At 46.8% G+C, this 26,565-nt stretch overlaps 2 protein-coding genes across 3 annotated transcripts in view; one reads left to right on the top strand and one right to left on the bottom strand.

Moving 5' to 3' along the window:
- The window catches only part of LOC142310837 (protein FRA10AC1 homolog), a 132,239-nt gene extending 121,459 nt beyond the window's left edge, over nt 1-10,780 (top strand). For both annotated transcript variants that reach the window (XM_075348578.1, XM_075348579.1), the window contains exon 12: nt 8,828-10,780. The gene's annotated coding sequence lies outside the window, so the exon portion shown is untranslated. The remainder of the gene's footprint in view (nt 1-8,827) is intronic.
- Nucleotides 1-26,565, bottom strand: part of PDE6C (phosphodiesterase 6C) — a 94,743-nt gene that overhangs the window by 12,254 nt on the left and 55,924 nt on the right. Inside the window, exons 18-20 of the mRNA XM_075348583.1 lie at nt 24,985-25,059; nt 24,372-24,455; nt 18,374-18,530 (exon numbers count right to left, since the gene is read on the bottom strand). Of these exons, the coding sequence (XP_075204698.1) occupies nt 18,374-18,530; nt 24,372-24,455; nt 24,985-25,059 (316 nt within the window). The remainder of the gene's footprint in view (nt 1-18,373; nt 18,531-24,371; nt 24,456-24,984; nt 25,060-26,565) is intronic.

The raw sequence follows: 26,565 nt of genomic DNA, 5'->3' as shown, positions 1-26,565 counted from the left end.
GGGTTGGTGTGAAAAAGCACATTTTGCGCTGTAGGCATCGCATACTTCTTTCATCAATAAAAACTCCACTATGTTAAAAATTTTCAAGTTCTCTATGTGAGTGCGGTTGATTTTTGTATATAAGGCCCTGGGCACACTGGGAAAATGATTTTCCTTAAGTAAAATCTGCAGAATTCCGCACCTGCGGCAAACATGCAGCAAAAACGCACCCAAAATCTACATGCGTTTTTGGTGCAGTATTGTCCCTGTGGTTTTTAACCATTATTCAATGGCAAAACCGCAGGTACCTGCGGAAAAGAAGTGACAAGCTACTTCTTTTTGCTGCAGAAATTTCTCATAGATTTTGCTGGGGAGGGACTGTAGGAAGGTTATGATCATTTTCTTCAGCAAAAACCGTGGCAAATCCACGGCAAAAAACGCAGTGTGCGCACAGGGCCTAATACTATAGCTCGAGTGGCATCTGAAAAAAAGCCCCATAGAGCTGAAGCAGCACCTTCTTTCTTTATCGCTTCATTGGGGGACACACAGACCATGGGCTGTATGCTGCTGCCAATAGGAGGCGACACTAAGCAAAACAAGGAAAACTCCTCCTATGCAGTATACACCCACCAACTGGCAATCGTTCCTCAGTTTAAGCTTAGTGTCCATAGGAGGTGGACACACTTGGGGCTACTCCCAGCCCCTTAGGTTTGTATTTTTAATTTTTTCCCCTTATTCGTTTCAGACACAGCTCGTCGGGCGACTGGGTGTAATAGCTCACCCTGCTCTCCCCCCTAGAGACCGGTCGCACAGAAGTGGGGTCTGTCCGCCACTTCCGTTGTCCTCCGTGTCTGTCTGGCAGGACCCTACCCCCCTAACACTCTCAAGACTGTTTGGGGGGCATCCGCACAGAGGGACAGGCGGATGGTCCTTGCCCCCCTCCCCCTTCACGCTCGCCCTCCACAGCCGGCCTGATCAGGGAGGGGAGACGAAAAATTACCTGAAGATACCCGTCTCCCTACGTATTTCCCAGGAGGCCAGGATCAAGCACAGGATCAGGAGGACTTTCAGCCATCGGGACAGGTACCCATCCCTTGTCCCGGGTCATGGGGGGCTCCGTTTAATAAAAAAAAAAAGAGAGGGGGGAAAAGAAGGAATTAAGATCCATAACACAGCTTACCCCTGGTCGCCCCCCTTCAGACAGGCTCTGCCCCCGCTTTCGTCCTCGGCGCTGTTTTCCGGCTCCCCCTGCGGCCTCATTCCAAAATTTAGCCCCCGGCTTCTTTCCAGGCCTAGCTCCCGTCCGGCCACGCCCCCTCCCGGCCGGCCTATCGCGTGGGTCCTTCCTTCCCGGCAGGCCCGCCCGCTCTAGCAGCCATTCCCTGCAGGCCTCTGCGCGCGCTTTCTGTCCACTCACGGCTCTCCTTACACTTAGCCAATCCCTGCTCCCGGCAGAGCGCCGTTTTTTCGCGCTTCTTTCTTGCTCCTCCCCCAGCCCGGACTCCCTCAGCAGCGCCATTACAGCCTGAGATCCCTCTGGGCAGCGGCAGCGTTCCGGTGCAGCTCCCCACATAGTAACCTGCAGCTCTCCGGAGCCCCCACCTCTGCTCCCTCAGCCTGCAACTTCAGGACACAGCGCCAGCTTCAGACAGCAGCACCAGCACACACAGTACGCCAGAGTCTGGGTAAGCTCTGCCACTGGGAGGCAGCTCATTCCCCAGTCCTCATCCTCCTGGCATCCTCTGCTCTGTTCCTTCTCTCTCCTTTCTCTCTCCCTGCTGTCCCATGTCCAGCACAAGAGCGACCCGCTCTCAGCCACAGGCCATAGTACTTCACTTCGCCTGCACCTCTTGTCTAAAAAAGTTTCCCTCAGGGCAGTCCTCCCTCATCTGCATAGCCTGTAGCACCCCTAGCATGACTACTACAGAGCCCCCCACCACCCGTAACGAGGACTCGGCCCCCATGCCTGGGTGGGCCTCAGCTCTCTCTCAGTCCGTGGACAACCTAACTAAGATGTCTCAAACCTTAGCCTCGGCCATAGAGCGTCTGCCCGCCTCCACCTCTGGAGTCCCCCCCGGTGACCTAGAGCGAGTCTGAGCCCGCAGCGCCTCCAGCCCGGCAGGGCAGAACACACAGGAGGTCTAGGAAGCGGTCCCTCTTGGGGTCCACCTCCAGCTCCCCTAGCACCTCTATGGCCTCCAGAGCAATACGCTCTCTATCTCCTACCTCATCTGCGGCAGCCCCAGATTCAGATCAGGACTCTGTTTCTGACTCCGATCTGGACTCTGAACATATCTCCAAGCTGACCAGTATGATGGACAGTCTGGTCATTGCTGTCAATCAGACCCTAGAGGTGAAGGATGTAGATCCGGCTCCTACCAGTCAATCGGTCCCTTTCAAAAGGGCCAAGAAACTGCCAAGAAGCTTTGGCAACCACAGGGAGTTTGAGGACGTTTTCTCTAGACAGTGGGAACATCCCGACAAGCGTTTCCAGAGGCGCAAGCGGGCAAAGGTCCTTTATCCCTTTCCACCGGAACTTCTTCAGAAGTGGTCAGTGGCCCCTTCAGTGGATCCTCCGATCTCCCGACTTTCGTCCAGCACCACCTTGCCGCTGTCTGATGGCGCCTCCCTCAAGGATCCCTCGGACAGGACCATAGAATCCTTAGCCAGGTCGGCCTTTGAAGCCTCCGGCTCCGCCATCACTCCAGCCTTTGCATCCACCTGGGTCTTCAAGGCTGTCTCCGCCTGGGCAAAGCTCCTTCGGCGTGGTATCCTGGCTAAAGCTCCCAGACCCGAGCTGGCAGATCTCGCAGATCAGATCGCACATGCCGGAAAGTATCTAGTTGCTGCGTCCCTCGACTCTGCTGCTTCCGCAGCCCTGGCAGCCGGCAACATTACTGCAATCCGCAGAGCCTTGTGGCTTAAAGTGTGGAACGCGGACTCAGCATCCAAAAAGTCTCTCTCCAGTCTTCCCTTTTTTGGTGCCAGACTCTTCGGAGAAAAGCTGGACAAGATCATCTCTGAGGCTACGGGGGGCAAGAGTACCTTCCTTCCCCAACGGAGGATCCCCCGTGCCCCTCCAAAACGGCGGGCTTTTCCCTTTCGCCCCTTTCGTCAATTTTCTACCAACACCAACACACGTCGGGAGCGGTCCCCAGCACGTCAGGAGAGACGGAAGCCCTCCTTTAAGGCAACACCTCACTGGCGTTCCCGTGGCCAGCAGTCCAAGCCCTCCAGCTCCAGATCCAACAGATTCTCCTCCGCATGACTGGGCTCCCGTCCCCGGATCCTCATCCAGGGTCGGCGGTCGTCTCCGCATGTTCAGAAGCGCGTGGCTTTCCGTGATAGACGACGCCTGGGTCCGAGACGTCGTCTCTCACGGCTACAAGATAGAGTTTTCTTCTCTCCCATGCTCACGCTTCGTCAAGTCCAAACCCCCCAAGGATCCCTCGCTCACCAAGGGCTTCTTCGCAGCCATCCAGTCCATGCGAGACTCTGGGGTCATCACCCCCGTCCCCCCTCAGGACAGATTCCAGGGTTTTTATTCAAACCTCTTCGTTGTCCCAAAGAAGAATGGCACAGTCCGTCCCATTCTGGACCTCAAGCGCCTCAACAGGCGGGTCCGTCTCCGGCGATTCCGCATGGAGTCTCTGCGCTCAGTGATAGCATCCATGGAACCCAGGGAGTTCCTTTGTTCGGTGGACATCCAGGACGCCTATCTCCACATCCCGATCTTTCCAGCTCATCAGAGATTCTTACGCTTCGTGGTTCAGGAGCAACACTTTCAATTCACAGCTCTCCCATTCGGGCTCTCGACAGCTCCCAGAGTCTTCACCAAGGTGATGGCAACTGTCATGGCTATTCTTCGGACCCGGGGAATTCTAGCCATCCCGTACCTGGACGACATTTTTATCAAGGTTCCCTCGGCGTCGGAGTGCCGCGACAGTCTCAACATCACTCTGGATACTCTAACCCATCTCGGCTGGTTGATCAACAGACCAAAGTCATCTCTGATCCCGGCTCAACGCATCTCATTCCTCGGCATGATCTTCGATACCACGCAGGCGAGGGTTCTTCTGCCCAAGGACAAGCTCTCAGCTATCCTCAGGGGGATTTGGAAGCTCCAACGTGCACCCCGTTGCTCTCTTCGGTACTGCATGAGCATTCTCGGGAAGATGGTGGCGTCAATGGAAGCGGTGCCCTACAGTCAATTCCATACTCGCCCTCTTCAGGGTCTCCTAGCAACATGGGACAAGTCTCTTCACTCCCTGGATCGGCCAATTGCGCTCCCTCCTCGAGTCAGAGAGTCATTGGAATGGTGGAATCACTCTCCCCTCACCCTCCAAGGGAGATCATTTCTTCCCCTTCGATGGAAGGTCATCACGACAGACGCCAGCCTGCTAGGCTGGGGAGCCACGTTCCAAGACCTCACAGTTCAGGGTCGCTGGAACGAGCCGGAAACCAAGCTTTCCATCAACATCTTGGAACTCAGGTCAGTTCGCCTAGCTCTCTTTCATTGGAAGTCCCTGCTTCGTGGACACCCAGTTCGGGTACAGTCCGACAATGCAACCACTGTGGCCTACATAAACCATCAGGGTGGAACACGCAGCCGAGCGGCGATGAGGGAGGTATCTCAAATCCTCGACTGGGCCGAACAGAACATCCCAGCGATCTCGGCGGTCCACATCCCGGGCGTGGACAATTGGGCCGCCGACTTCCTCAGCCGAGTAGGACTCGACGCAGGAGAGTGGTCCCTCAATCCCAGAATCTTCCAGCAGATCTGTTGCAGGTGGGGGACCCCCAACGTGGATCTCCTGGCCTCCAGGTGGAATTACAAGGTGCCCCAGTTCGTCTCCAGAGCAAGAGACCCACTGGCGCTCGCAACGGACGCCCTAGCGATCCCCTGGTCGCAGTTCTCTCTGCCGTACCTCTTTCCTCCGCTTCCGCTTATCCCCAAGCTAGTCAAGAAGATCAAAGCGGAAGGAGTTCCGGTGATTCTCGTGGCCCCAGATTGGCCCCGTCGCCCGTGGTACGCAGAACTCATGCACCTTCTTGCTGACGTTCCGTGGAGACTTCCAGACGTCCCGGACCTTCTCACTCAGGGACCTTTTCTTCACCAGAATTCTCAGAAAGGGTCGTCCAGACAATGATCAAAGCACAGAAGCCTTCCTCTTCCCGCATCTACCACCGTACGTGGAAGGCCTATTTCCGCTGGTGCGAAGCTAACCAGGTCACAGCCATGACCTTCTCCTTGCCAGTTCTGTTGTCCTTTCTGCAGTCTGGTCTGGATGCTGGGTTACCACTCAGCTCTCTCAAGGGGCAAGTGTCTGCTCTTTCCATTCTCTTTCAAAGGAGGATTGCCTCTCGCTCACAGGTTCGCACATTCATTCAGGGGGCTGCTCAACCGGTACCCCCCGTTCAGCCTCCGGTGGAGCCTTGGGACCTCAACCTGGTTCTGTCTGTTCTCCAGCATTCCCCCTTCGAACCTATGCAGGAGGTGTCTCTAACGTTCCTCTCTTGGAAGGTCGCCTTCTTATTTGCCATCACGTCAATCAGGCGGGTATCTGAACTAGCGGCGCTTTCCTGCCGCTCTCCATATCTTGTCTTCCACCAGGATAAGGTAGTCCTCCGTCCGGTACCGTCCTTTCTGCCCAAGGTGGTCTCCTCTTTCCATCTTAACGAGGACATTGTTCTTCCCTCCTTTTGTCCGAACCCTTCGCACCCTCGTGAGGTTCTTCTCCACAAGCTGGACTTGGTCAGAGCTCTCCGCCTGTACATTTCCAGGACGGCTCAATTCAGACGGTCGGATTCCCTCTTTGTGCTTCCGTCCGGCCCGCGCAGAGGCCTACCTGCCTCCAAGTCCTCCATTGCGCGATGGATTCGCTCTGCCGTACTGGAAGCCTACCGGGTAAGAGGGAGAACGCGCCCACTCAGGATTACGGCCCATTCCACCAGGGCGGTGGGAGCCTCGTGGGCGGTCCGTCACCACGCTCCAGCGTCGCAGCTTTGCAAAGCGGCCACCTGGTCTTCGCTCCACACTTTCACAAAGTTCTACAGGGTCCACACTTTCGCATCCTCCGATGCGAGCCTCGGTAGACGAGTTATGCAGGCTGCAGTGGACCGAGGTCAGCCCTGAGAGTAACATTAGACCCACCCGTGGGACTGCTTTAGGACGTCCCATGGTCTCTGTGTCCCCCAATGAAGCGATAAAGAAAAGTAGATTTTGGGTACTCAACGTAAAATCTCTTTCTTGGAGCCTTCATTGGGGGACACAGCACCCGCCCTTGTATTGGACATATGTTACTGTTCAATGTTACTGTTGAATGTTGAGTTTTATGTTCACTTCTGTAAGATTGTTCGTTCTTTACTGTTGTCTCCTATTGCTTTCTCACTAACTGAGGAACGATTGCCAGTTGGTGGGTGTATACTGCATAGGAGGAGTTTTCCTTGTTCTGCTTAGTGTCGCCTCCTAGTGGCAGCAGCATACAACCCATGGTCTCTGTGTCCCCCTATGAAGGCTCCAAGAAAGAGATTTTACGGTGAGTACCCAAAATCTACTTTTCCTCTGCCTTGCCAATATGGCTACCACAAAGATTACAATATACCAGCAATACTCTTAGTGACACATCCCCTGCAAGGTATTTTGGATGTTCTACATAACACCAGATATACTAATTCGGTTCAGTCTTTAGCCATAGTAAATTTGGACAGTTTTAAAAATACTAAAATTCCTCACAGAGATGTCAGAAGTTGACTTTAAGAAGAACCTGTCATGTCGGATAACACTATTTACCTGCAGATATGGGGTAATCTGTAGGTAAATAGCATTACAAAGATGCCCATATGCATTACTGAAAGCCTAGTTATCTGGAGGAAATGAACTAAATTCTCCTGGGAAGTTCCAGTTTTCCGCTTACCCTTCTAACGATATTTACCTACAGATTAATCCTATATGAGCAAAGAAATGGCGCTATCCAACCTGACAGCTTCCCTTATGTCAGTGGAGAAATATTAAAGGGTTTACAAACTACTCAGATAACCCCCTTTCAATCAATAATTCCTCCATGTAAAATAATAATGGCTATACTCCCCTCCACTGTCAGTACATGCTCTACTCTCCCGGAGCTTGTGTGACATTGTTGTGTCACATGAGCCCTGCAACCGATCAGCGGCCACTTCCCTCTTACCTCCTACGGACATACTGTGACTGACATCTGGAGGAAGTCAAACAACAGTAGCATCTCTTACCTCCTTCAGATGTTGGTTTCGATACGAAGTGAGAGTGAAACAGCTGCCGATTGGCTGCAGGGTTCATGTGATGCAACAATGTCACACGAGCTCCAGGAGAGGAGACACAGACATCACTGTAGTAGCGCCCTCGCCGGTGGTGAGCATCGCCGTTATTGTTTTACATGAGGGACATCTAGTGATTGAGAAGCGGTTGCCGTGTAATGGGTTGAATGGGACTAGCATATTGATGGCTGATGGCTCAATAATACAAGATTGGTGTAGGTTCAATACCCCGTAGGCACACTGATCAGCTATTATCTGTTCCGGTGCAGGCAACTGGATTGAAACTCAGAAAATAGCTGCTCCATACATTTTGTGGCCACTTTCAGGAACTACAGACCGGCACCTATTCAAGTGAATGGGAGCCACGCTGTACTCGCTCAATGCATTGGTTACATCAACAATAGTGATGGGTGAGGGCTAAAATGCTGAACTGTTTGTTGCTCGATTCAAGCTGGTCAGGCGCTTGTATGAATTCAACGCGACTAACGGGCATTATCTAAAGTCAATGATTGGCCTGTTCATGTCTCCGCTTACTTACCACCAGCAATAAACAGAGTATTTCCAGAGGGCAGGTGGTTTTTTTAGGGGGGGGTCACACTACATCTGAGAACGTTGTTTTATCCCCCAGGAGAGCCATTCAGACACTGCGACTGACTCTCCCTGGGGTGCCTGCATACGTCATGCAGTGAAGCAAGCTTGTATGTTGCCATCATTTCATGGAGAAACTATCTGACCACCAACGAGACCTCCGCCGAGGTTTGCAAATAACTGAGTACCCTGATGATTGATCAAGTAACGAGCAGTGCCGACAGGCTCCCTCATCACTCATCAAAACTATTAAGCACATTACAACCAGGGCAGATTGTTTCTTTACACCCATTTCATGCATTTTGGGGTCATTGGCTCATTTTTTACAAGTTTTCGGGCTCGTGCGCATGTTGTGTAATTGCATGCATTCACGCTGCGTATTACACTGAAGCATAAATGCATGTGTCCTGCGTCCCCTGCACAATCTATGTAGATTGTGCATGGAATGTGCGCACAATGCTTTTATGAACGTAGAGATTTGGGTGCTAAAATTTTTGACCCAAATCCGTGCGTTCATAAAATGAGCATGTCAATTATTCTGTGCGCTATGGATGCAGCTCCCGCTCTGTCTATGGTGGAGGCAGCAGCCAGAGCGCATGAAATCCGCTTTTTTGGAACAGAAAAACTGCATCCATTGTTCAGTGTTTCTGCAGAGATCTGAAGCACTTATGTGCTGTCAAATCGCTGCAGAATATTCAGCAGGTACGTGCGTATGAGCCCTTGGGCTTCTCTCTAGATCAACACGTGGGAAAAAAAGTGATTATAAAAGGTTATCAAAAATCTATTAAATTAATGGCACTTTTTCAAGCTGAAAAAATCAACATAAAAACCCTGAAGGAACCTTAAACTTCTGTAATTGAGTGTACCTTATTTACCGGCCTCAAAGGTCATCTGTGTCCTACAGATCTCTTTACAGTGGCGCTATTTACATTACTTTTATCTAATTGTCTTATGTCTTTTTTCACAGGCGCTGTAATTTCTCCATGATCTCGTCACGTCACTCAATATCCTGTCGGCACCATTCACCTGGATCACATGGACGTTTGTGTGCCCATGCATGCGCGGTCTCGGCCGCCTTATCGGCCGGTCTGCGCACGCGCCCGGCCCACTCCTCCCAATGTACATCCACATACGGTGGCCGCCGCTTGCGCATGCGCTGATCGGCCCCTTGGCCCTTCGGCGCATGGGCGATCGTGCGTTCCACTCACTGTTTGCGTTCCAGCACTCTCTTCTGCATTTGCATGTGCGTCTCGTCCCTACCATACACACTCGCACATGGACCGGCTGTGGCCGCCGCTCGCGCATGCGCCGAGGATCACTGGGGGTTCCTCCGCGCATGGGCGATGTGCGTGCCACGGGCTGTCCCTGCGTTGCACAGACAGGATTTCCTGATTGATCTGACACACCTGGGCCATTAGGCACCTTTAAAAAGCGCACTTCTCACTTCCTAGAGGCAGCATAGGAATTCACATGGGGATCGGCCACCACACAGGATTTTATCCATTCAAGGTATAGACGGTTTACTTTCTCTTTCTTCTCTGGCTATTAATGCATATATTTTCTATACCTTTTCTCATTACGATCTGCATATATTTTCCTTTAGGAGTCCGACTGTTTTTCCCCCACAACATTAAATGTTGATGCTGTAATATTTAGCCTTATTTAGCAGGATAAAGGTTGGTACTTTGACATATCATATCCTTGCTATATCACATTATAGTTACATGCTTAGGGACATATACTTACTTTGACATATTCCTTTGTCTGTAGACTATACCACTTGGCTTTTCCACACCTTTAGGGTGTTGTTCACACACCGTGCCTCAATACATAATATTTCTACCGTCCGGTAGGTGCTGTTTTTTCCTGTTCATACTTTTTTCTTTTATAATGTAATATTACTTACTGATTAAGTGTTCACACTGTTTGACTATACAGGTGAGCATACCTGATACGGGTTGCCTCTGAATATACGGGCACTTCCCATACCAGCAGTTTTTACTGCAATTTTTGTACGGCAATTGGGTAGGTACACATTGATTTATTTTTCTCTTCGGATGCATTCCCCTAAAGTAACATGCATTACAGATATTATGGCTAGACATTTTTCCCTTTCCATAGTGGCCTACAGACGTGACCCTCACATCTTTTGTTTGCTATCAGTTGTACCATTGATGTCAATAGAGGTACTCCCTACTTTTCTTTACCTTCAGAACTATATATTGCCCTTTGTTTCCCCTTTTCCAATTTTTCACTTGGTTATTCACACTTCTTTGTTCCTTGTTTCCCCTTTCTTCTTTCCTTTCTTTCTTCTTTACTTTTTCTTTCTTGTTTCTTGCTTCTTTTTCTCCATCTCTCTGCAGCTCATATGATCCTTCTCTAATCATTCCCTTCTTTCATATTCTGACCATACTCTCTGATATGAGAAAAAATTGTTTTCTAAATTGTCCAGCCGGAACAGTTATTTGACTACCTTCTACTTCTAGGTATCCTTTTCTTTTATACGGAGATTTCGTATATGATACGCATCGTTTCTCTTACATTCATATAGGTATGTCCCATCTTTCTGATAACCATATTTAGGGTGATTTTCCTGTATAGTGGCCAGTTGTTCCGTTACCTCCTCTTGAGGACATTTGTTCAAAGACAGAACATTATGACACATGATGTAGATTCTTCTTATCCAGCATAGATTAATTATCAGTAGTAGAAGCTTGTTGATATTGGTTTGTGTGCTTTACCCGTAATGGTGTATCCCGATATTGAGCATTTTGGATATGTGCATTACTTTGTTTATATAACAACTAATCTAAAATTTTTTTTCTTTCTGTATATCTATATAATAGACTTTCTCTGACGAAGGCCTGTATGTTAAGGCCGAAACGTTGGATGTTTTACTTTGGGATCCTTTGCATCAATAAACAAGCAAACTGAAATTCAAGTACTACTTTGCCTCAGACTCTTGACTTTTTGTGTGCCCGAGCTATTTGTTGTTTACTTCAAAGGTCATCTGTGACTGGCTTCATACTCACTGTGGTTTGGGCAGCATGGAATCTAGACACACTAAAGCCCGCTTTACACGCTGCAATGTATCTTACAATGTGTCGGCGGGGTCACGTCGTAAGTGACGCACATCCTGCATCGTAAGGTACATTGCAGTGTGTAACAGCTACGTGCAATTGCGATTGAACGGTAAAACGTTCATCGCATGCACGTCGTTCATTCCTCATGGATTGAACGTCAGATTGTTCATCGTACCCGGGGTAGCGCACATCGCAGTGTGTGACACCCCGGGAACGATGAACAGATCTTACCTGTGTCCTGTGGCTCCCGGCCAGCAATTTCGGAAGGAAGGAGGTGGGCGGGATGTTTACGTCCCGCTCAGCTCCGCCCCTCCACTTCAATTGGCCGGCTGCCGTGTGACATCGCTGTGACGCCGAACGTCCCTCCCACTCCAGGAAGTGGACGTTCGCCGCCCACATCGAGGTCGTATGGACGGATAAGTACGTGTGACGGAGGTTAATTGTTTGTGCGGCACGTTCAACGAATTGAACGTGCCACACATACGATGGGGGCGTTGCAAATCGCATACGTTATCGTATGCGAAATTGCAACGTGTAAAGCTGGCTTAACACATTACAGAAATGTTGATGACTTCTCAGAAAAATATATTTTGCAAAAGGAGGCAGGCATGGGAAGAAGTGTCATGTGGATGATCCCCTCCAGCCCAGCATAGTTTGATTGATAAGCCTCTCCCTGTTTGAATGAGGCTGGAGTCACACTTGCGATTAACTCGCACAAGTGCAATGCGAGAAAATCTCGCATTGCACTCGGACCAATGTTAAGCAATGAGGCAGCTCCCATCTGCTATTTTTTTCTCAGGCCAAATCTGACTGAGAAAAAAATCGCACCATGCTGCGTTTTGTAGAGTTTCTCGTGCGAGTCACTCCAATGCAAGTCTATGGGTGCGTGAAAAAAAACGGATGTCACACATATGGCACCCAGACCATCCTAGTGACATGCGTTTTTCTAAATACATTTATCGCATGTTGCAGAAAACACTGGAAATGAGTGAGGTCTGTCGATGTCGGTCAATCTCTATCTCTGTCAGTCTATCCCTCTCCCCCCCTCTCTCATGCTCACCGATCCCCGATCACCAGCGTGGCCGCTCATTATTCCATCTAGTATTCACTGCTTTCCCCACCCACCGGCGCCTATGATTGGTTGCAGTCAGACACGCCCCCACGTTGAGTGACAGCTGTCTCACTGCAACCAATCACAGCTCCGGTGGGCGTGTCTATATGGTGCAGTAAATTAAATAATTAAAATTAAAACGGCGTGCGGTCCCCCCAATTTTCATACCAGCCAGGGTAAAGCCATACGGCTGGAGGCTGGTATTGTCAGGATGGGGAGAGCCACGTTATGGGGAGCCCCCCACCCTAAAAATATCAGCCAGCAGCCGCCCGAAATTGCTGCATCCATTAGATGCGACAGTCCTGGGACTATACCTGGCTCATTCTGAATTGCCCTGGTGCGGTGGCAATCGAGGTAATAAGGAGTTAATGGCAGCAGCCCATAGCTGCCACGAAGTCCTAGGTTAATCATGGTTGATGTCTCCCCGAGATACCTTCCATGATTAACCTGTAGGTTTAAAGAAAATAAAAACAAACACCCAAAAATCCTTTATTTGAAATAAATGACAAAAAAAACCCACCCTCTTTCACCACTTTATTCAAGTCCCCAAATACCCCTCCAAGGCAGACGTAATCCACAGAGGTCCCACAACGCTTTCAGCTCTGCTACATCAGAAGCTGACAGAGAGCGGTCACAGACAACGACTGCTCTCTGTGAACTCCCCGCAGCAACTGAAGTGAGTCGCGCTATCAGCGATGACGTCACTCAGGTTACCCTCAGCCACAGATCTCAGCTGGAGGACTTCAGCTGTGGGCGCGGGTAACCTCAGTGATGGCACCGCTGATAGCACAGATCACTTAGGGGATTTGAGACCTTCACCGGTGACCGAAAATCAGGCCATGACACACAGACAGAGCCACGGGATGACAATGAAGTCGGGTGACGTTCATCTGACTTCATTCTGATCGCGCGGCTCTCTCTGTGTCTGCTGTCAGCGGCCATGTAGCAGAGCTGAATGGCAGATGACATAGCTGCTGAGAATAAAAACGGATCACACACGGATTGCACATGGACTGCAATCATGAGAAAAATCACAGAATCGCATTGCACACGGATCAACACTCGGAGAGAGCTCATGCTACTTTCTAGCATGAGAATCGGTCTGATTTTCCAATCGCAAGTGTGACTCCAGCCTGAGGGACAGATCTGTTATCTAAGCTAAGCCGGAAAGGGGAACAGCTGGATGGACCGCCCAGCAGACGGTTCTTCCTGTGCCTAGCTAGTCTTTAGAGCTGTTTTTACTCTGACCTCAGTATTTCAGAGTAAAACAGCTTTCTGGATTGAAAGAAGTTGTCTGTACTGTTTTTCACGCTTCCCATAGTTTTTGGATGAAAAGGCTGACAAATTGTACTACATTTTTTCAGTATACTGCAGAGATGTCAACCGGGAAGATCCCTTCACAAGGTGATCCTTAAGCAGAGGACACCAGCATCAGGACCATCTATACTTTATCTATAGCACTCAGGTCACAAAATAATGTGGGAGAATAAAAATTCCAGAGTGCCACCCACCTGGGTCACTTCTGGGGGGAGAGGAAGACTGGGGACAAGTAGATCCTACTGGATGGTGCTGGGTCAGTATTAAACTGTAGGGGTCAAACTACATAGTAAGTAAATAATATTTTACAGACATGTTCCCCGCCCTGGGCTGTGGGCTCAGACTGTGTAAGCCGAGGAGATTAGACAGCAAGGGATCCCAAAAATGTGTGCCTCCCATGAAGTGTTAGCGTCAGCTAGTGTGAGCTGTCACCCCTGTAGCCTGTGCAGTCCACTAATGGATGTGCTGAAAACTTCCGAGGCCTTCATAATTTAGAAGCAGTGTTGACCACAGGGTACTACGTTGATGTGTGCGGTGTGGGATGTGTCAGTGTTTTTACTCTTATCAGTCACCTGATCACATGGAACAAACACAATGTGTCACCCGCAGTTTGGACTTTGAATTCCCTTTCATGAGATCACTTGTTATTTAGACCATGACCTGATTTCATGCTCTCCATTATCTAACCAAGCAGAATCAATTATATAGCCGAATGGTGGCACATCTGGGCTTAGAATTACGTTATAACCATTCTAACAAACTGTCCTCCCGATGCAATGAAGCTCATCATACAAGACCAGGTCATTCGTCTCAATACAAGGGTTCATTGTCCCAACACATTTCTGGTTAAGCCATAACTTGGCAGGTCTACTGCATACATAGTCATTGTCCGTATGGATTTTTGGTCCCTTTTCACAATCTCCTCATCAAGCAAAGAGTCGTTTTTAATTTACACAAATTCCAATATAAGGCCATGTGCGCACCAGAAAGTGCCTTTTTCTTAAGCAAAATTCGGACCCTCTTAAAGAATCCCGCACCCACGGTAAAAAAACGCACCAAAACCGCAACGAAATCCGCATGTGGTTTTACCGCTGTTTGCTGCGCATTTTGTGGGGATTTGCCTCGTATTTACCGCAGATTTTCCGCAAGTTGGTTCCCGGCGGATTTTTACCATTATCTATGGCAAAAAACGCAGGTACCTGCGGAAAAGAAGTGACATGCTCATTAATTCCGCAGCGGAAAATCCACGGGTAAATCCGCGGGTATAAAAAAAACCAGTGTGCGCACAGCATTTTTGAAAACCCATAGGATTTGCTGGGGAATGACTGTTAATGTTAATGAATGACTGTTAATGATAGAAATGTTAGACACATTTTCTGCGGCAAAATCTGCAGCTTGCGCACAGGGCCTTAAAAGAAGGAAATGTATCAATGGCTCTGCAACAGTGTTCTGCAGTAGAAAGTTGCAGCAAACTATTAAGGAATAAAAATGCAAAGTGAAGTGTTGCAGGGTTTACTAAGAATGGACATTATTTTTAACTTTCAACACAGAGCCATTAATGTCTAAACCGCTGGCAACAAATGTGAGTACACCCCTAAGTGAAAATGTCCAAATTCTGCCTAAAGTGTGAATAGTTTGTGTGGCCACCATTATTTTCAAACACTGCCTTAACTCTCTTAAACATCAAGTTCACTACAGCTTCACAGGAGCTGCTGGAACCTTTTCCCTCGTCCATGATGACATCACGGAGCTGGTGGATGTTATAGACCTTGTGCTCCTCCATCTTCCGTTTCATGATTCCCCACAGATGTTCAATAGGGTTTTGGTCTGGAGACGCTTGGACAGACCAGCACCTTTTGACCTTGGTTTCTTTAGCAAGGCAGTGGTCATCTTGCAGGTGTGTTTGGGGTCATCATTTTGAAATACTGACCTGCAGCCCAGATTTTGAAGGAATGAGATCGTGCTCTGCTTCAGTATGTCACAGTGCATGTTGTGATTCATGGTTCCCTCAATGAACTGTAGCTCCCCACAGCCAACAGCACTCATTCAGCCCCAAACCATGACACTCCCACCACCATGCCTGACTGTTGTCAAGACACACTTGTCTTTTTACTCCTTACCCAGTTGCTACCACACACACTTGACACCATCTGAACCAAATAGCTTATGTTTGTCTCATCAGACCAAAGAGCTTATTTTGATTGTCTTCTGCAAACTGTGGGCATTCTTGTGCGTCATGGTTAGAAGAGTCTTCTTTTTGGGATGACAGCCATGCAGACCAATGTGTCGTAGTGTGCAGCATATGGTCTGAGCACTGACAGGCCGAACCCCCCACCTCTTTAACCTCTGCAGCAATGCTGGCAGCACTTATACATCCATTTTGAAAAGACATCTGGATAGGACACTGGACACGTGCTCAACTTCTTTTGTCGACCATGGTGAGGCCTGTTCTGAGTGGATCCTGTCTTGTTAAACCACTGTATGGTCTTGGCCACCCTGCTGCAGCTCAGTTTCAGGGTGTTGGCAATCTTCTTATAGTGTAAAACATCTTTATGTAGAGTAGCAATCCTTGTTTTCAGATCCTCAGAGAATTCTTTGCCATGAGGAGCCATGCTGAACTTTCAGTAACCAGTATGAAAGCGTGTGTGAGCGATAACACCAAATGTAACACCCCTGCTCCCAATTCACACCTGAGACCTAGTAACACTAATGAGTCACATGACACTGGGGAGGGAAAATGGCTAATTGGGCACAGTTTGGTCATTTTCACTTAGGGGTTTACACATTATTGGCTGTGCAGTTATTTAGAGGTCAAAGAATTTACAAGCTGTGCACTGACTACTGTACATTGTATCAAAGTGTCAGATCTTCAGTGCTGTCCCATGAAAAGGTGTAATAAAATATTTACAAAAATGTGAGGCGTGTACTCACTTTTGTGATATACTTTATTTTCTTTATTGCTAGAAAACTGTTAGAAAAATCTATACTTACTCATAAAAGGTGTACATTTTAATTTCATACGGGTTGTTCACTACTGTGTCAACCTATTTTCATTCACTATACTCTACCATGTAAAATGAAAATCACCGGTACCTCCGTTCCAGCGATGTCGGCACAAAGTGTCCGGAGTCTCACATGACGTTATATCACGTGAGCTCTGTGGCCAACGAGTGGCTGCTTATCAACCGCTTCACTCTCACTTCCTTCTAACAAAACTGACATCTGGAAGACGTCAGAACTACCGCTGCTGTTGCTCTCTAACTTCCTCCTGATATCCGCTTCATCTGAAGGAAGTGAGCTGATTGGCAGCGGAGCTCATCTGACATAACATTGTGCGAGCCCGGGGAGATCCACTGCCGACATTGCAGCCAGAAGTGAGGACAAGCTGTATAAATCTTAAATGATGGACTATAGTAATAGGGAAGGTGTTGTCTGAACCCCTTTAACACTAGAAGTGCCAGAAATTTCGAGCTCCATAGGGTTCCAAAGGTAGAAATGTTAAATGACCCCTCTCTGGGACTTCTAGTGTTAAGGACTGGTCAAGAAGCATATACAGTGTAATGCAGCTTTCACAATTTGCTCCAATGAAATTTTGTTTTAGACTAGCATTGGAAATGCCAGTTTTAAAGGGAAAAAACTGGCAGCACATTTTTACCTTCATAGAGATAGTTGTATGAGTGTATAGGGGCTTGTCCTCCTATACAAATTAGACCTATTTTTTAGACATCCAATCATTATGTCATCATGAGGTCAAGAGAGATTTAGCATTGTGCAAATAAAGTTGGTAGTGCATTAGGGGCGTGTCAGTGCACTTGGAAGAATCCTTCTAAGTGCATTGACACGCCCCCAGTGCACTTAAATCCTGATTAGCATTTGGCTGCTGCGTTAGCGTTATTCTTATTATTGGCATTTCACATCTCTAAAAAAAAGAAACTGCACATTTTTTTACCTGTACTTGTGGAATTAATAACAGATTCTCATCAATAAATGTTTCAAAATGTGTCTTACCAGTTTCAGAGTAATGTGTATAAAGAGCATTTCTCCCAGACCGTTTATATACCCAGTATATATACTGTGCTCTATTGTTTCATCTACTGTGTTAGGCAGCGTGCATGCAGGATCCATGTCACAAGTGTCCTGTAATTACTCTATGCAGAAAATGTGTTGGGGTCTAAATGCAGACCTGCTGATCACTGCATATCTGATATTGCTAGTGGAAGCTGTGAACAGCTGCACATTCCCGTTATACCCCAGCTGTGTGAATACAGGCTTAGCTGAATGTGCACATTTGGGCAAGCAATACATTGATACATCATGGGAAGTTAGTTCCAGGACCTAAAGTGCTGGCCAAATGCTAATAAAGAGGAAATGCTGACCCAAAACTAGTGTATGACGACCTGGACTATCAGGTCGTCACAGGGTATTGTGCAATCTTCCCTTCTGTGCAATATTCACCTCCTCCTTGGTTATGGGTCCCCAGCTATATGGTCTTGCCTACATCAGTCAATGAAATCCTAGGTACTCTCTGCACCACACCCACCAGACACACCAGTGGATGGCCTGAGTGGAATAGGGTCGCCCACTTGGGGAGTTGGTTAAGGGGAGGCCAGGAGTGTCAGGAGTAGGTCAGTTGGAGAGTGGAGAGTGAAGGAGAAACTAGCGCAACTGCAGCGGTGGTACTCCATATTACCACATTACCACACACTACGGGTGGCGTCACGAACTCTAAATATACAATCCCCTGTAAATACCCCCTTCGTTTGAGTGGCCGCACGACCCCCAGGCCCGGACGCCCCTCGAGGCATCGCAGATCTGGATTTGAGCAGCCCGGCTGCTGACACGGGGGCGGCATAAGTGTATAGCAAATATAGAAAAAGGATAAAAATGAATGGCTAGAATGCACCAGAAATTGTTTCAAAAAATGATCTTCGCTCATGGAACTAAGAAAATCTTGTTTTACATTGTCCTTACGTGACAATACCTCATATTAGGCACTATTTACCTTTCTTAGCCCCCACATCATTTTCATGTAGCTTCTTCTGTTCTTCTAAAGCCTTCATCTTTTCATCATACACATCAGCTTGTGATTTCCATTGAACTCTGTTATATTGAAGTCCGTCAAACATGGGTGTAATTTCTTTGTGAAACCGTGAAAATTCCTAGAAGCGGTGATTAAATACAGAGAATTATCAGCTCCATTCACAAAGTCGACATTATAAGGCCCCTTCCATATTACATTAGAGAGATCTGTTCTCCCATTTGTCTTAAACCACACATCTATATACAAAGTAGTGGCATCTTCCCATAGATTTCCATTTGTTTAAGCCACCATATCTCAAATCTCTCTAATATCTCACAAAAGAGAATGTGAAATCTGCAAAATACTGTGGTCAACATGATTTTTTTCCCCAAAAACATTTATTGCGAATTCTAGTAGAATTTCTTCTCCTGATTTCAAATATGTTAGAATTTCTCCATCAGGCACATTTTTTTTTTACACGTATTCTACATTTTTGTGATTTTTACGTTTGAATGATTTGTCGATTATTTTGGGCTAGGACACAGAGTGAGTAAAACGGTCCGAGTGGAATGTAATAAAAAAAAAAATTGCATTCCACTCCGACCCATGCTACTCTACGGGACCGTTCCCATCTGCGATTAATTTCTCAGCCCTTATCAAACCGAAAAAACAGTCGCAGCATGCTGCAGGTGCAATCCAATCTGTTTTCACTCGCACCCATACAAGTCTATGGGTGCGAGAGAACTCTCACACTGCACTCACATGACACTGGAGTGCAGTGCGATAATCGCATCAGCTGGCAATGGAGGAGATGGGGAGATTAAGCCCTCCTCCTCCTCCGCAGCTCTTGCTTCTGCAGCTGTGCTCTGATCACAGGATTGCGTCACAGTGGCATGACACTCGGCGTACACTCGCAGCAGAGCCTGAGCCAAGGGTTACATCCGATACAATCACGCTCGTGTGGCCCCAGCCTTAAGCCCCCGTCACATTTAACGACTTACCAGCGATCCTGAAAACAATGTGACCTGGTAAGTTGCTGGGAGGTCGCTGGTGAGATGTCACACAGTCAGATCTTACCAACGATGCAGTAACGATCAGCGACCTGTATAACGATCTCGGCGAGCGTTGGGACTGTGTTAGGAGGTCGTTGGTAGGCGTCAAACACAGCGATGCTTCCTGCCCAGCAGGACATCATCGCCTTTGAAGAAAATGGTCCGGACCATTCAGCAACGACTAGAGATCTCACAGCAGGGGCCTGATCGCTCGTAGGTGTCACACATAAGGAGATCACTGCTACGTCACGGAAACGGTGACGCAGCAACGATCTCGTTAGCGATCTCGTTGTGTGTGACGGGGCCTTTAGTGTTCTAATCAGTATGCAATTAGAGGAATGAGGTCTTCTGTTATGATAAAAGACAAAATAACAAGATTCAGGTCCATTCATGTTCAGACATGCATAGCTATTGCAACTTTGGTAAGTAGAGAGCCAGTAGTGAACTAGCAATGAGTCTGTTAGAACAAGTGTTTGTTCTTCTGTTGACCTAAATTGTTTTGCTTTTTTTCTCATATTTTCTTAGTTGTTATAAAGTGTTTAAATCATCCAGACAGTTTCTATTATGCAGTCAGAGACAAAATATTATGATGCCTGTAAAAAAAAAGTAAACTTACAGAATTGGTGATCTTAAGAGGTCCTAGGCATCACATATGTTGTTTATCTTGTGTTAGACTTCTTACTGGTTGGAAAAATGGTTCACATCATATACCATTTGCCATTCCGATGGTTTGGAGGGAACAGAAGGACCATTTAATAGATTATTAGACATGAAGCGTCCTACGTCATGCACACAGGCCGGCATTGAGGTCATGCGGAGGCGCACTTTGATCTGCCCTGAACAGGGCAGATCAAAGTATTATAATGCGCCTGCACAGGATCTCAATGCTAGCGCGTGTGCATGACGTAGGACGCGTCATACACCCAGGCTTCAGAAGAAGGAGGACGAAGATGGCCGAAAGAGGAGGCGCCGCACCCGGAGAATGGAGACACCCATCTGACCAGTCTGCACTGTACCGACCATTTAGGTGAGTATTATAAAGTCATTTTTACGTTCTACACAGCGGCCTGGGCTCTTATATACAGCATGTTAGAATACCCCACTGGTGGTGACCGCAGCTTATAGTCATCAAATCTGGTGACAGGTTTAAACTGATGTTCCAAAAAATCCAGTATGAAAAGTATAACTGGAATATCTGTGGAGATTTATTCCTTTATTGCTTGATTTGCAACTTGAGTACACTAAATTCTGCTGTTTCTTATATAATTGGGATAGCATAGACAACGTTCACATGTCCTGTAATTATCCATTAGAATGGATCCTGCAGAGAGCCATTGGGAAACTGATTTTTGCCAGATCCGTTTTTTTAACTTTGGAGTCTATGGAGGATAATTTCGTTAACAGATTGCTATTTATATTCCATTTCTAACGGATCCTGTAATAAAAAAAGGAACTACTACAAATGTAAGAACAATGGATGACTAAATAGCAGTCCATTAACGGATCTGTTCTCCGCAGACTCCAGTATTAAAATAACGGATCCGGAAGATATCAGTTATTTAACACCGGACAAAAAGGTTGTGTTTGCAGAACTTTTTTGCCAATAATTCGTAAAAGCACTTGATAAAGATTTTGCTGCATTTATACATTTGAAATTACTCAGTTATTCAGTTCTTTTCTGCAGATATCAATGCTTTTTAGCAGACGATGTTTCAAGCTTTCCTCTTCTTCAAACGCTCATGTTAGAAGAAAATCTCTTAATGGCATCTGTCCTTTGCAATCTGTGGTATTCCAATTTCTTTCCAGATATCTTGAAGACAAGCTAACATCGAACTTAAGCATGGTACAGACTCTGCATCAATCTCCTCAACAAGAGATGCAGTGGACAGCCAAGTGGTCCCACCGCACCTTGCCAGCATGGCAGGTGAAGAACTGAAAACAACTGAAAGAAGGCATTTTTATAGGGCCACAGATAAGATCGGTGATGGACAATGAACAATTTCAGGAACTGTTAAATCCGTTGCAAAAAGCAGCCATGGCCGTTCTTCAAAAATGTCTCTTCTTTTCTCGGAAATCATAAAGCCAAAAACTATGGTGATATAGTGAGTGATCTTGTGAAATCCTACCAAGCTATGGGATACAATATGTCGTTAAAACTTCATTTCTTGGAATCCCACCTAAACGTCTCCCAGAAGATGTTGGTGCTGTCAGTGATCAGCATGGGGAGCATTTTTATTAGCAGATTTCTACAATGAAACAGAGGTACCAAGGCAAGTGGAGGCCCAGTATGCTGGCTGACTATTGCGGGACCATGAAGAGAGACATTGTGGAAGCAAAATATTCTCATAAATAATTTTCCAAATATTTCCAAGTAAGCTGTATTTCATATAATGTTGACTACATACAATAAGTATTATTTTTTAATATGTCCATAAAACTTAAGATGGGCCACAAAAAAATCCCTGCCTGATGGAAAAATTATGAAAGAATATTCAATTCAGCACAAAAATGTATTTAAATCCAGTTAATTTTGTTTTTCTGAAAGAATTGAAAACATTTTTTTTTTCGACCAATGTTCTTAAGCTATATGGAGGCAAGCTATACTTCCTTTTCATAGGAAATGACCAGACCACTGCCTTACTCCTGATGTATTGTAGAGTATATAGACAGGATAGGGTATCACTATGTATGACCAGTTAAAAGGGACACTAAATACAGAAAATGCACTAAAAATATCCCAGCAATTCCTCTTTTTCCCACGGGTGTTCTCCTTAGCAGATTTAATTCTCCATTACAGCGTAAAGAAGATAGGGACTACTAGCTCTAATGGGTCATGCATGAGGATTTGGTGGAAGGGAGAACTGCTAGAGACTGGGGCATTAAGAACATGCTGCAGTGTCTACGTGAGGAAGGAGAAATCACTCCTTTAGGCCTCTTTCACACGTCAGTGATTCTGGTACGTTTGTGCTTTTTTTTAAACGTACCAGAATCACTGACATACGCAGATCCAGTATAATGAATGGGTCTGCTCACACGTCAGTGATTTTTCACTGCACGTGTCTCCGTGCAGCGTACCCGCGTGTGCATGATTGCTGCACGGAGACATGTCCATTTTTTTCTGGCATCACTGATGTTCCACGGACCACGCAGTGGTGTTGTCCATGAAACACGTGCCAGAAAAAAACGTGCATTTAAAATAATAAACATTTTAACTCACCCGGCTTCAGCCGCGCTCTCTGCAGCCCGTCCTCCCTACTCCTTCTAAGCCGGCTGATTACTGTCGCGCATCTTAATGATGCACGACACAGCCGACCCGGAAGCAGCTGCTGCGGGGGTCACCACCGGCCGGATGCTGCACCGCGGGAGGATTCAGCACCACGGAGAGCGGGAGCGGGCACAGGTGAGTTGATTTCTAAGTGCAATCACGGGCCACGGAGAACGGAGCCCGGATTGCACTTAGACAACCTACGTGTGCCGTGAATCACGGCACACGCAGGGACATGTGCGTGTTTTACACGCCAGTGAAAAATGTCACTGTTTTTCACTGACGTGTGAAACGGGCCTTAGACACTGTTGTACCTATTGGACGAAGCCCTGCTCCTTTACTAGAGGAAACAGAGACTCGCCGTAGGGAATAATATGGAAAGGCTCTGCTCTGACTACTGGATGAAGACAGGTCATTATTGGACATGAACGGTCCTGTGGAAGTTCAGTTTGGCGGGTTCAGCCGGACTTTAGATAAAGTTCAGTTATGGACCAGAAATTGATCTGAACCTCATTGGAAGTCTCTGATTGGCAGTTCTGCTTTCCACCCACAAACAGCCAGCCAAAAACAGAGCAATTCTGGGGGAGGGGGCTTAGGGCGGGTTTTTTAATTTTTTTATTTTTGTACACACTACATACGATAATCTGATTTTACACCCAGTGTGAGCCACTCAAACACTGCAAGCAGCTTATATTGGACCGAGCATACCCGAGCCCAGAGATGATCGAGCGAGTAGTTTGCATACGTAAAGCGCTGTCAGTATGACCATCAAGCTTTAAAGCTTGGGTTTGCTCATCTCTAGTCATTATTGCTCTAATAGATGGACGAGGTAGTGGAGCACTGCGACTACTGGGTGAGGTGGCACTGTGCTGACTACTGGTGGAAATGAATGAAAGAGCTGCTATAACTACTGATGAAGGGCAAGGGAGGTGCTACTATGTATATTGACGGACTGGGCTTGCACTGGAGGTAGTTAAAGGTGGACTCTGCTATACTGTGCGGGGGAATAGTGTGATCACTGTTGGAGGTCACTAGATTGACTCCAAGAAGTGAGTTGACAACTGTGACTGCTGAAAGTGACATTGACTCCTGGGAGGGAGAAGAGGGCGCATGACTATCCAAGTACAACTAATGCTGAAAACTGGGGTTGGGTTTATTGGTTTATTTGTGCACTGTTGAGAAAGGCAAAAAAATGTGTTATAAGAAATGAGCATAATGATTTATAGAACTGGATGTGCTAATGGAAGAAATAGGCTTCCTAGCCTTTCTATCACCAGGTAAAATGTATAGGTAATCGAGAGAAGCAAAGCCATTATGGAAATAAAGATAAAAACAGAAAAAAAATTGTGCCGGTGTGGCCCTTGGTCAGATTCGAACACTAGATCCAATGCTGCAGGATGACCGTACTAATCACTGTCCTGCCTTCAGTCACCGTTCACATTCTCAGGTAATTTTAAGAAAGATCTCTATTGATTTAGGGCAATTTCATACGTCCGTGAAACACAGACCATAGTTGCACAACAATACTAGTCCGAGAGCAGGGTCTCCAAACATACGCTGACTGCCTCATATGTAGCTAGAGACCAGGCGGTCGGACTTGATATTGCGACCCTGTTTCAAGCATGCGTGAAACCCACCTAAATCCATTCCAGAAATTACTTACCTTATACACAAATGTACATACAAAGTCAATGAACCCAACTTGAAGCTTTGGCAGCTCCTCCGCTTTGTTCCTGTCCATCATTGGCTATGTGAAGAAAAAAGATTAATTCTTTAGCAAAATAAACATTAAAATATACATATACATATATATCTTTCTACTAGCAATCATTCTAATATACTGTGATACTATGGGGGGGAGAGGTTTCAATAAAGATACCAAAATATTTTGTAAAATATTTATGACTCTTTCTGTATCTCATAGAAAAAGAGAGTGTAGGGTCAACAAAGAACCCCAACATTACATACAATGCTGTAAACCCCAAAATATCTAATATTTTTATTAAAATAGTCAGTTAAAAGTTGATGTAAAGTTAGACAAGACTGTCTACCACTCAATATTGAACATGCAACATGATCTAGTGTGATAACTTTGGCACATTTTGAGATTATACTGTCTAAAAATGTAATTAGAGAAGTGAAAAATAAAGTAATGTCATGAATCCAGTTCTAAAAGAAGAAAAATTAAATCTGTATATCAAATACCGTGTAAAACTTTAAGCGATAATATATAAAAACCAGTAATAACATGATAGGGATACAATAAATCGTCTTACGATAGGCTGCTGCTGAAGAACCGTTCTCTCCAGGTCTCCTTGTTCCCAGAATTCATTAGCAACCATAAGGGCAACCTAGATGTAAAAAAAAATCATCTGTAATCACTACATGATTGAAACCGTAAAGCCCGCTTTACACGCTGCAATGTATCTTACAATGTGTCGGCGGGGTCACGTCGTCGTAAGTGACGCACATCCGGCATCGTAAGGTACATTGCAGTGTGTGGCAGGTACGTGCGATTGTGATTGAACGGTAAAACGTTCATCGCGCGCACATCGTTCATTTCTCTAGAAGTGAACGTCAGATTCTTCATCGTACCCGGGGTAGCGCACATCGCAGTGTGTGACACCCCGGGAACGATGAACAGATCTTACCTGCGGCTCCCGGCCAGCAATGCGGAAAGAAAGAGGTGGGCGGAATGTTTACGTCCCGCTCAGCTCCGCCCCTCCGCTTCTATTGGTTGGCTGCCGCTTGACGTCGCTGTGACGCCGAACGTCCCTCCCACTCCAGGAAGTGGACGTTCGCCGCCCACAGCGAGGTCGTATGGACGGGTAAGTACGCGTGACGGGGGTTAATCATTTGTGTGGCACGTTCAACAAATTGAACGTGCTGCACATAAGATGGGGGAGGGTGCGATCGCATACGATATCGTATGCGAAATTGCAACGTGTAAAGCAGGCTTTATATCAATATCATTAATCAAAAAGTTGCAATAGGTATTTTGGAGTAAATTGTTTTAGACAGTTGGTCAACTTGTACCTAAGTTAACATGAAGAATGAAGTCTCATTTATTAATGTTAGCTGAAGCCACCGACAATCTAATGTGTAACTTCTCGACTCTCCAGTGACAGGTGATGAAGGATTGTGCTTTTGTATCGGTGACCAATTCATTTGTGCCCTCAGGGAAACACTCAACAGAGGTTTCTGGTAGCATCTTACTCCCCTCTGCCCTTTGGGACTGGCCAAGCCAAGTGTATGGGGGAGTTGGGAGAGGGAGCATTCAGCCAAACAAACATTTGTTTGACGGCCATCTATGCCATAAGGGCAACCTTTGAGGCAAACAATGTGACTGTTGTGGTGCAGATTAACAATCCACTTTCACATGGGCTATGTTAGTTTATTAAAGCATCAAAGCAGGTGATTGCAAAAATAATTAGAAAACAGAAGACAATAAAAGTGGTTGTCCACTACTTGGACAACCCCGTCTTATTCCCCTTGTTCACCCCCCCGTAAATATAAATATGTCTGTGTGGCCGCTGTTCCAGCCATGTCTGAAGTTGCGTTCCCGGGGCCCAGGTGATATTGTTATGACACACGAGCCCTACTGCCAATCAGCACCCGACATCTGTCTCCCCACATTCGGTCATTTTAGCAGGATTCAGCACTGCACTGACTTCCTGCTCAGAAGTCCAAAGGCGGGGAGGAGGAAGCCGGCACAGATTGATCGCGGGGCTCACTTGTCATAACAATGTCACATAGGCCCCAGGAATGCGGCTTCAGACTTCGATGGATCCGTGGCCGCACTGGAGTTGAGTTTAGGTTTATTTTTACGGGGGCGAACAAAGGGAATGAAAAGGGGC

This window comes from Anomaloglossus baeobatrachus, chromosome 5, assembly GCF_048569485.1.
Source record: "Anomaloglossus baeobatrachus isolate aAnoBae1 chromosome 5, aAnoBae1.hap1, whole genome shotgun sequence".
NCBI lineage: Eukaryota > Metazoa > Chordata > Amphibia > Anura > Aromobatidae > Anomaloglossus > Anomaloglossus baeobatrachus.
Note: the sequence above shows the minus strand (reverse complement) of the source record. Positions and strands in the feature narration are given on the sequence as shown.